Genomic DNA, 11,248 nt, shown 5'->3' with positions numbered 1-11,248 from the left:
CGAGAGTGCTCGTAACGATCCGCTACGTGTAGTTGCTACATGGGCATTCCAGCTGGCATCGTATGATCCCGATATGAGACAGGCATTAAAGGATTTATACAGAGCTGAACCTAACTTTTTAATTAATACGCCATCGATTGGGCTGCAAGTCGAGCAGCTTATCGTGAGACCACTATCCAAATACCGTGGTGATAAGGCCGTTATATTGCTAGACGCACTGGACGAATGTGCAGTAGAAGGTAGCAAACTACGAAGTGAGTTTCTAGAAACTCTTGGCAGAACATTTGCTAGACTCCCCAAGAATATCTCGATATTTGTGACCAGTCGACCGTTGCAGGATCTTCGAAAGCAGTTATCCGACTATACTCCACGCATGATGACACTAGAAGCCACCGAAAACTTGAACGATATAAAGCTCTACGCACGGTACCGAGTGAACCGTCTACGCCCCTTCTTGGCGCCAGACACAAGCATCGACACTTTAGCCGATAAACTATCTACTATGGCACACGGCCTATTCGTATGGTTGTATCTGGCGTGCGACACAATGGATAAATCGGACGACCCGATCCAAACCATTGCTGAGCTGGAAGAGCGAACTCTCGGAAATGATGAAGATCGTATGGACGCTATATATACTAGAGCCTTGGTGACCAGCTACAAAGGAGGTTCAGAGTCATCAATCCCATTGTACACCAAACAACTTGGAGCACTGGTAGCACTTCGTACACCAATGTCGATTGAGGGACTATCAGGTTTATTAGGTGTCACTTCTACGTCAGTCAAAGTAAATTTGTCTCGTCTAGAATCTCTCCTTGTAATATCAAAGTCATCAGTACAGCTAATGCACAAGTCGGTCGCTGATTTCATCACTTCAAAGGACCGCTGTACCGGAGACGCCTCGCCATTCTATATAAATAAACAGGAAGCAGAGTGCCACCTTGCCAGGATGTGCTTGCTTGCTGTACCATCCAAATTGAGGCTTGACAGTGTTCCCATGCAGATCGAACAACTCCGAGGCATTGTACCATCAGGTAGTCCAACACATATTATCTATGCTTGCTCTCATTGGGCAGATCATCTAGATTCCGTTCAAGAGCTAGACAATGAGCTAAAGCAGGCCCTCGTACAGGCACTTCAAATCTATGGTCGAGGAATGCTGATAGTGACCGTATTGAAGAATCGCCCAAGTGCTTTAAGTCATATATTGCAAGTCGGTGGGGGATCGACTTTATTGAAAGCAACCGAAGCAACAAACTTTTTCAATCACCCCATTCTCATAGAATCCTGCTTATCCAATAGTGCGGGTGTTTGTGAAGCGTTGTTGAAACACGCTGACGCTGACGTAAATTGCCTCAAATATGGCCGTGATTCTGCTGGGAGGATCAGCCCGCTCGAGATTTGTATTTCGGCTTCCTTCGTGGACACACTGAACGTCCTTCTCCGTTATGGAGCCGACATAGAAGAACCCACTTCCCTGGAAGCGCTGGCAACCCGATTTGACGAGGAGCTCACAATTGAGCGTCTTCGCCGTAGAGCTGAGGCAGAGATCTCTCACATGGTAAGCCTCTCTGCTTTTTCAAGGTACGTCTATTATTCCTCGTATTCTAAAAAGATCGTAAACAACTAGGATAATATGATGAACGCTGCAAGACTGGACAACCTTGTACAGTTGAAACAATTGCTAGACGCACATCCGTCGACCGATATCAACCGACAATACCCAACCTGTGGAGACAAGAGTCTCTTGCTCGTGGCATGTCAGTACGGATCTGTCAAAGTCACTACTTGTATCTTGGAACTTGGCGCTGATCCCAATCTAGTCGACAACCGAAATCTCAGTCCACTCCACCATGCCTGCGCTTTTGGCTCTCTTGATGCTGTAAAGACCTTAGTGAAGGCTGGAGCATATGTAGACGCGGAAGGGCTAGACGACAGGGATCAATTCTTCAGCAACAAATTCGTCAGGCCCATCGACTTGGCGTGCCAGAATGGTCATATAGAAGTAGTTAGGTGGTTGCTCGACAATGGGGTTAGTCCATCAGCTATCGAGGAGGGGAAGGTTCATCCTCTTTTATACGCATCGATCGGAGAATCTATCGACATCATGTCCCTGTTGTTATCAAAGGGAGTGGATGTAGATTACAATAGCAAGTACTTGGGTACGGCTCTGTTCGCTGCCGCTTGCGTAGGTGTCGCAAATAGTGTAGAATACCTTCTCAATGTCGGGGCAGATTCAACCATTGGCTGGGACTTAGACGACGCTGTTGTCGATGGGCCTCTTCGAATACCTAGTATGACGCCTTTGAAAGGAGGTGTCGCTGGAAGCTTCCAAGACGTAGTTGCTCTATTGGCCCCTGGATCTCGTCCGGAAGATAGACGCCCTGAAGTACAGATTAATGCTATGGCACTTTCGCTTCCCATCGAATACCAGGAGAAATACGGGGAAATGTGGCTTCCCGTCAAATTTCCTCCAATAGTTATGGCTGCTATGCATGATAATCCTAGATTGGTAGAGCTATTTCTACCATATGGAGAAGACATTGAAGCCACCACACCGTTTTCGTTTACCTTTGACCTCTTTGGAGCTACCGCCTTAATTTATTCAGCTCGTCAAGGTCGGATTGTCATTGCTAGGATGCTTTTGGACGCGGGTGCAAATGTCAACGCACTTGTGGAATCTAGACGTTCTAGCTTGCACATTACCGCTGTATCTCCTGTAATAGGTGACCGGGTCAAGGCGGATGTGGTCCGCTTGTTGGGATTTTTTAGAGCTAGTCTCGACCATGTAGATATAGATGGATACACCGCTCTGTATCTTGCTGTCACCACCAAAGCTATACAGACTGTAGAAACGTTGCTGGAGCTAGGAGCTAACGTGAATCTAGCGGATAATATGGGCAATACTCCTTTACATGAGGCAGCGAAGCGGGATGCTGTCAACATGGTCACCGTCTTGGTTCATGGAGGTGCGGATAAAAGTAAGCAGAATCTAGAAGGACTGACGCCTCTACAGATTGCTCAGAAGGAAGGGCATAATAATCTTTTGCACCTGTTGAAGTGATGCTGGATTAACGGGAGTAGTAGTGTTGCCGAAGCAATAATATTTGTGGACATAGTTGCATAAAGTTAATTCGTCTCCCCGTGAGCGCATCGTCGTTTATTGACTTATGCCGTTTACGTCCAAGTCTCGAATGGCACATTCACGATCTGCGCAGACCCAACAGAAACCACCACCGAACCCGGGACGTAACAAAGTATACGATTCATTCAGTCCTTCTCAGTAACAACATTCACAAAGTGCAGACGAGCTTTGCGCCTTCCAAGCAACTTTGAAATCAATGTTCCCCAACACGAACAATGAAGGACAAGCATGCCAATAACTAATTCGGAAGAGCAGATAAAAGTTGTCCCAATCCCTCGACGACACAAGCCTTGGCAAATGCTTGCGATCTGATCAAAAACTTACAATCAATAAGGTATCATGCCGCGACTAGTTCTAAACCTGGAACGTGTCTCTTCAAGCTTTTAATCAGAGCAGCTTGCCTACTACAAAAATCAAAGGGGTTGTTATGGACAGATATACTTTGGCCCAACACGAATACATCCCGCTCGACAAAAACAAACCCGCTTGCAATACTGTGGTACAGGTTCATACGACAAGTACAAACGCACATCATTTTGGTAGGCCAGTTTCTTTAAACGTGGCTTTGAGATCATATCTATCTCCATTGTCGTCTTGGACTTTGAGCAAGAAACCATCAGGAGGATCAATCAACAAACGTCTGTTGTCATTCCCAAGCAAGAAAATTGCAAATTGGATTGTTAAAGTACGGTGCAAGACCATGTTAGACTTTAAAATGAGTGGGTCTCGCCCATTCTGAATCCAGATGAAATCCACATGATATGTAAGTGGTTCTGTGCCGGATGTGCAGTTGAGACGAGAAGCAAAGAGTTCAAGTACGAAGGTCACGAGGAAATGAGTGAGGATTATCGTGAAACTATATGCGTAAGATGACTGAGGTGTTTGTTTAGAATGTTCAAAAATATGTTTGCAGAATGGTAATAGCAACACATTGCGAAGGTATACATACCTTGAGGCTGTAGTATATGCCTCTATCGTCTCTCCTTCTTTGCCTGTCATGGTCAGGTCTTGGTAGAATGCGACCAGAGTTAGTATGTTTGGATTGTCGCTGGATTATCGTCAAAGGCGGATGAGAAAGAGTTTTCGACCACATTTTGGTTTCATTACGAGCCATTTGAAGAGTTCCGAATGTCCAAATACGTAAAATCACGTAACTCTATTGTCTTGAACGTTGTTTCAGCGCAGCTACCAACAACAGAGACCACAAAAGCAGCAATGTAACGCTCTGATACCATCTATAATTGATTCTTATGTACAAAACACACGTATGTCACCTAAATACAAATGAAACACATGGCGAAGCATGGGGCTGGCTGGAAACCCAGCCTGTCCAGTTATAGAAGCAGCTCAGCATTCCTTGTTTCTTGGGATGCGGCAATATTTAATATGGATTTGATGTTTAGAAGCGCAGGAAAGAATTACAAGTGGAGAGAGAGACTCGAGTGAGTATAAATACACGAGCAGGTGGGAAGGAACGGCGAGAGGGGCTTGATTACGCGTCGTCGCGGTCATCTAGAGCGCCATTTCTTCACTGTTGGGCCATTCATTACAATACGACATCCAGAAAAACTTACGACGTCTGCTCGTTGATCTTGGACACACTGACGCACTCACTACCACCAATCTAGTTTTTAAACGATTTATTTGGTTGGGAATCTCACAGCTCGGACTACAGGTGCAACAGCCGCCCCATTACCACCACCACCAGCCGCACCACCCGCACTACTATTCTGAATGCCCACCGCAACAACCAGCGGCACATGATCACTTGGATGATGCCAATTCGGAAACCCAACATTCCGTGCAACATAGTCACGATCCACATTACTCAATAGTCCAGTTACTACTAGCGAGTTTGTCGAATACCATATATAATCAATAACACCCTTAAACGTCGGCGTGTAGTTTGTAAAATCTAGTTCTCCAACATGCGAGTATGCTGATTTGAGCGACATGCGATGCGTCAGGCCTTCCGATGTATACGGGCCATACACGTACGTTCCAAAATCTACATGGCCCTGCGACACATGTGCTGATGACAGGAATTCATAGACGCCCGAGTTGGGTAGCGAGTTGAAGTCTCCGGCAACGATTATCGGCATTCGGGCAGGACTGTTTGCTATATACTGGTGTGTTGGATGCCGTGATGGGAGCGAGGCATAGATGTTTACTACTCGTTGGAGTTCGTCCATTAGCATGGCGGTTTGTACTAGTTTCACATCCTTGTATGTTGGATCCCAATGTAAATGGGCATTGGTTACGAGGACTCGGGAGCCCGTTTCTTTAAGTTCTAGTAGTGTAATTACGGCTATGTTGTCCTTGATCATGACTCGATTCAGAATGTCGTCTGTCTTTCTGAATTCAGGCCGTTGCATGGCAATCTGTTGGAATTCAATGAGGTGCTTTTCTACCAGACTGAATCTAGAAGCGTTGAAAGAGTCATTAATTTTGATATCTGATATTCGCAAAACAATACAGAAAATTGTGCATACTTGGAAGCCTTATAAAAGGTCGCACAACCATCAACCCCTCTTCTTTCATACTCTGACATGGTTCGTGCTCTAGACTTTGGCCAAAACACACTTTCGTAGTCACCATGTTGTTGTAGTTGATCTCTAAAGTACTCTTCATACTGAGACATCTCAACTTCCTGTGCATTTAAGAGAGACTCGTGGTCAGCACCAAAAACCAACGTGAAGAAAATCCTACGAAACACAAGCATACCTGAAGACAGACGACATCAGCGTTATATGTCAAGATCTCTTGCAACAGAATCTCTTTTCTGTATTCCCAGTTCAATGCCCATGAAGGTGTATATCCGTAAGAAGCAGAAGTTGCGTATTTATCGCAGAGTGTGTTATAACACAACAGCGTAAACGTATCTAGGGAGACATGTAAGGTAAAAAATTATGCTTCCAAGGAAAACGAAGGCATGTCTTACCAGCTTGAGCAACTCCAGCAGGGGTATCCTCTTCCAAGTAAATCCACTCACGTTCTGGTGGTGCTGGTGGAACTATCAAGGCAAATTTTTAGGAACTCTAGATTTACGTAGCTTCGACACACAGACAAGGCTCATACCTGGACAGCTATCCCTCAAATACTGAATAACACCAACAGTCCCATCCTTATGCATAATACTAACAATCGGATCCCCCATCGGATTCCCTTCCAGCCCCAGCGTCTCCAATTGATACAAGAATCCCAGCTCAGGAGGCAGCGTATGTATCTCGTTATCAAACAATAGCAGTTCCTTGAGGTAGGTACACAGTCCCAGCTCACTCGGTACACCGCTCAGCTTGTTTCCAGACACGTCTAGCGTGACGAGATGCACCAGACGACATATCTCGGGCGGGATTTCGAGGAGGGCGTTATGGTTTAGATACAAGACGGTCAAGAATGTATACGAAAAGAGGTGTTTCGAGAGGGATTTGATTGCCATTCCACCCATATCTAGGATTGTCCATTGCGATGCTTTTTCAACAGCGAGGGAGTTGCTGCTTCCGTCTTTATTAGTACCGTTGGTTAGACTGGCGTTGGAATTCGATGCGTTATTACTTGGCTCGGGCGTTCCACCTTCGCGTAGATGGGACGGGACTGGACCAGTGCCCGATATTCTAGCAGCTGCGGCAGCTGTCCGTGCTCTCTGATGTGGGCCCGAGCTATTTCTAGATACTTGAGCACCTTCCATCTGTTTCTGCTGATACGGCCCTCCATTTATACCGTTACTATTAGAATTACTATTCTGCTGTTGCTGTTGCATGTGCGACGAGTTAGCAACCAACATTCCACCAGACATGCCCGTTGGCGGCAGCGACGATACACCTAAATATGCTTTACTAGGTGTTGTATGTGGTTGTTGTGAAGATGCTACAAACGAGGCCGTAAACCGTGATTGAGCTGCGGCAGCAGCGGCCTGCTGCTGTGGCTGCTGATTACTGTACATGCCATGCTGACTATATGCGGACGGTGGGTTTGGAGAATTTGGCAAATTGATGTTGTTGCTAAATCCATAATAATTCTGGTCGTCCTTCATTCCCAGATTTGTCATTTAGCAACACCCAAAACTGCAAATTTACTGAGATCGAATGACTGGCTCTATGATTACTGTGATTGTCCTGTTTGTTGTGTGTTTGGTTGTTTAAATGAATAATTTTGGGTAATGATGATGCTGGTGTTCTCTCAACCATCCACTAGAGAGGAGACCTTCTGAGCACCAAGAACCTTTTTATCTACTACGAGTCACTGATAATTCGTCAGAGGTGACTATATAACAAGTGGCAGACCAACTCTTAACAGAACCCCACCTATTCTCGTTTTACGGTGTGTTAGCACTATATACAGAGAAACGGTGATGTCAAAGTACTTGCCAGCTCTTGTCGTTCGTACCTTGACCTGAACTCGTTCTGTTTACCTTACTATACAAGTCCTCTCGAAAATGCTGATGGTGTCTGGGAAAGTGAACGTTCCAAATTGCTCAAGTCAACGAAGGGAACGGACAAGGATGAATTCGCAAGCTCCTGGACATGTTTCAGCATTAACGTCGGGTTTCGCGTGGTTTCTGCTTTGAATTCGATCATTGCATCGAAAACAACCGAGCAAACAAACTCGTAGGTCACCTCGAATAGTTCTCACATAAGTACATGAAGGAATTTTATATTTGTACAGCAAGCGATTTCTAACCACCAATCTTTACAAACGCCACCTCAACACATCGTACACCACTATTTCCTAGGCTTGCCAGCACCACCTTTTCCTTTAGCCTTTGCATCTTTTCCTTTAGCATCTGTCTTGGCTTTACTGTTCTTGCCAGACGATGAAGCATCATTCTTTCGTTTGGCAGGAGTAGCTGCATTTGGATCTTTGGGAAGTGGTTTAAAGAATCCATCCAGACGTCCTTGAGTAGCTGTGCCACGGTTTTTGACGAGTTTGGCAACTGCGTTTCGAATACGATCCTCGCTATGACGATTTTCCAGAGTTAGTATAGATCAAAGATTCCGATTGGGTTTTGATAATGTACGTTGGCGTTTTGTTGCTTTGCGTTTTGGACTACTCTGCTTACTTGAAGTTCTTTTCCTCAACCATGAATGCAATGATACCATCAACGTCAGGATCTTCCCATTTCAACTATTTAAAAAGCCAAAAAGTCACTAGGAGACCAAAATTACGTATGGCAACCGCAACACATACATCAATTTCATTAGGATCCTGTACTTCAGGCTCCACAAACAATGATCGAGCTTGCTCATACGGCCAATCTTCAGGCACCGTAAACTTTTTATCCAAATGTTTGATTGCGTCGTCTAGATTCTTGTACTTTTGCATCAATTCCATAGCACGATGTGGTCCAACACCTTTGATGCTATCACAGTAATCACATCCCAGAAGAATACACAAGTCAGTGAATTGCTCCATGGACATCTTCATTCCTTCAAGGGCCTTGTCCAAGTGGATTTCAGAAATGTTCATTTTGCGAGCTTCGCTGAATGTCAAGTGTCGTAAGAGGACTGGTGCACCGAACGTTAGGGTGTCCATGTCTTCTGATGCAGCTGCGTACACCTATTGAGATGGGTTGGCGTAGAACAAGGTTGGTCAATGAATGCGAACAAAACAAGTGCGAGAATGTAGTACTATACCTTGCCAGCCTTTGCTAATGCAGCACATTGGGCTTCAGCTTCACAAGGAGCCTATAGGTTCAAAAGAATGACGTGTCAGTCCACAAGATCAACCAAGAATGCTGATGATGATCTGTTACAACCATACATCCACATATGGAACACCCATCAACTTCAATAGACGTTTGCACTCCTCATTGTGCTCCTTGGTGACTTTGACAGTCCTCCTGGAGAACTTGTCGAATGTCTCAGTATCACCTATTGGTCAAAAGCGAAAAAGTTTGACTTTGAGCTCATTAGGAAACGCTACTAGCTGGTTTTTTCGCTGGTAGATTCAACCGCTCCAAACGTACCAGTCTCTTCAGCCTTCTTCATTTCCTCGAGAGCTTCCGCGCGTTTCTCTCCTCTCTTCTTCAATTCAGCGGATTTAGCGACAGGAGGTTTGCCATCGAATACATAGCATGGCTTGATTCCATGTTCAATCATTCGAAGTGTGCGGTAGAATATTCCCATCAAATGACTACATGAGAATAAATCAGATCTTGAAATATATATCAATGTATAACACCTCTGACCTTGTGGTCTCTCCAGCTTCATTAGTGAGTTGCTGACCATCAGATCGTACAGCAATCAAGAATTGGTAGATGGACATGGAAGCATCGATGGCTACTTTACGGCCAAAGTAGTTTTTGATATCATGCTCGGTCATAGCTTCGGGTGCATGGTCGGCAATCACCTTGGTTAATCCTACATCAAATGATAATAAATGTGGTCAGCTTGGAAGCTCTAGTTGAATTAGGACTCATAGAAGATGACATACCTTGAATTCCCATATTGACAACACTCGCATGGAGTATACGAATTGATCAAAATACAGCTACCACTTCAAAAGTAATGTTTTATACAAGTTTGCGAAGTCCAGGCCGACTTTGAAGCAAAGAACAACTATCTCGTAGGCTTTATGGCTCTATGACGCGCGAGATACATTGAATTATAGATTGCAACGCGTAAATAATAAGAAGGATACCGGGTGATTCGAAAAATCAGCATCTTTGACAAACCTTTTTTGCTGCAGCTAGCTGACTCCACAATGTCTCCTCCAAGACCGCGCCACATTCCCGTCCAAGCAGTCCTATCACTCCTTCGATCCAAACGTGATCTCCACTCCTCTCGCTCTCTCCTTCATCCCCGAAAGGCAAACATCACATCTGCTCCTTCCAAATTTGGTGTATACGACCTCATCCTCCCATCGTCTGCTTCCTCATACCCTTCACAATTCACAAAAAAACGCGTACATATCCCTTCTACCACGGGTCTACCAGAGTATGCTCTTACCGGAAGTCCAACATTGGTTTCGTCGCCTAGTATCAAGAGAGGGAAGGAGCTGGATGCTATGAGGAGATCGTGCGCGCTGGCCGCTAGGATATTGGAGTTTGGTGGGAGTTTGGTTAAGGCTGGAGTTACTACCGAGTACATCGATGCTCAAGGTACAATTATGTGTTTGGATCAGCGAATTGCGAGATGAGCTACCACATATTTGTACCTAGTTCACGACAAGATTGTAGAAGCTGGTGCATATCCGTCACCGCTAAACTACATGAACTTTCCTAAATCGATATGTTGCTCGATTAACAATGTGGTTGCTCATGGGTAAGGTCGCAGGTTTCAACTCTATTGAGATTCTTCTGACTGGTCTTTTTTGCACTTCAGGATTCCAGACGCGTAAGAAAAGTATTCTCAGACGACCTCTTGCTTTATGTCCTGACTCTTTCCTTCCAAGGCGTCCGCTTCTCGATGGCGATATCATAAACCTAGACGTCACTGTTAGTCTTCTGGCCACAAACCTTCCGATTGATTTGCCGTGCTCACACGTCACTCTTTCAGGTGTATTTAGGTAGCTTTCATGGCGACACATCCGCCACATTCTTGGTTGGAAACGTGGACGAACCTGGTCGTAAGCTCGTAGAAGCTACTCGCAGAGCTCTGGAACTGGCAATAGCTGAATGTAGACCTGGAGTTGCTTTCACGAAGATAGGAGCCACGATTAGGTACAGTGGTCTGAGAAACATTTTATGTGCAGGTTGCAGTTTCCTGACCATTTCCTCAACCTTAGTGAATTTGCGAAAGCGCATTCATATAGTATAAATCAGGAGTTTTGTGGTCATGGGATCGGTATGAACATCTTCCATCTGCTGATTTCGTCAAAGAGTTTTTTTTTGCTCACGCAAGTTCGGAACTTAGGACGTCACTTTCACGAACCTCCATTAATCTATCATTTTGATAATGACGAACCTGGGATTATGGAAGAAGGGATGACATTCACAATAGGTAACCGTTGTGTTTGACTATGCTCGTAAATCCTAGCGATCGATCTTCTGATGAGGGTTTTCACGTTGTTTTCCTAGAACCTATGCTGAATCAAGGCGGATTCAGAATGGAGAAGTGGAGAGATGGGTGGACGGCTGTAACAATTGATGGTATAGTTCTTTGA

At 45.0% G+C, this 11,248-nt stretch overlaps 4 protein-coding genes across 4 annotated transcripts; 2 read left to right on the top strand and 2 right to left on the bottom strand.

Annotated features, from left to right (window-relative positions):
• Positions 1–32: 32 nt before the first annotated feature.
• SmJEL517_g05705 (uncharacterized protein) lies at positions 33–3,064 on the top strand (the record flags this gene model as incomplete). The annotated part of the gene is made up of 2 exons (XM_031171631.1): positions 33–1,561; positions 1,631–3,064. Exons 1-2 carry the CDS (start codon positions 74–76, stop codon positions 3,062–3,064), a joined length of 2,922 nt encoding a protein of 973 aa, XP_031022404.1. The 5' UTR covers positions 33–73.
• Positions 3,065–4,785: 1,721 nt separating this feature from the next.
• On the bottom strand, positions 4,786–7,193 carry SmJEL517_g05704 (uncharacterized protein; the record flags this gene model as incomplete). Its single annotated transcript, XM_031171630.1, has 5 exons — positions 4,786–5,566; positions 5,638–5,795; positions 5,870–6,027; positions 6,087–6,158; positions 6,224–7,193. 5 exons carry the CDS (start codon positions 7,191–7,193, stop codon positions 4,786–4,788), a joined length of 2,139 nt encoding a protein of 712 aa, XP_031022405.1.
• A 673-nt stretch (positions 7,194–7,866) lies between these two features.
• SmJEL517_g05703 (uncharacterized protein) lies at positions 7,867–9,590 on the bottom strand (the record flags this gene model as incomplete). Its single annotated transcript, XM_031171629.1, has 8 exons — positions 7,867–8,101; positions 8,205–8,269; positions 8,333–8,701; positions 8,779–8,829; positions 8,906–9,015; positions 9,111–9,277; positions 9,333–9,504; positions 9,578–9,590. 8 exons carry the CDS (start codon positions 9,588–9,590, stop codon positions 7,867–7,869), a joined length of 1,182 nt encoding a protein of 393 aa, XP_031022406.1.
• A 257-nt stretch (positions 9,591–9,847) lies between these two features.
• On the top strand, positions 9,848–11,248 carry SmJEL517_g05702 (uncharacterized protein; the record flags this gene model as incomplete). Its single annotated transcript, XM_031171628.1, has 8 exons — positions 9,848–10,244; positions 10,305–10,407; positions 10,468–10,479; positions 10,538–10,580; positions 10,642–10,805; positions 10,871–10,929; positions 10,999–11,085; positions 11,163–11,248. 8 exons carry the CDS (start codon positions 9,848–9,850, stop codon positions 11,246–11,248), a joined length of 951 nt encoding a protein of 316 aa, XP_031022418.1.

Source organism: Synchytrium microbalum, assembly GCF_006535985.1.
Source record: "Synchytrium microbalum strain JEL517 chromosome Unknown SmJEL517_scf0055, whole genome shotgun sequence".
Classification (NCBI taxonomy): domain Eukaryota; kingdom Fungi; phylum Chytridiomycota; class Chytridiomycetes; order Synchytriales; family Synchytriaceae; genus Synchytrium; species Synchytrium microbalum.
This window is presented reverse-complemented; position numbering and strand designations above follow the sequence as displayed.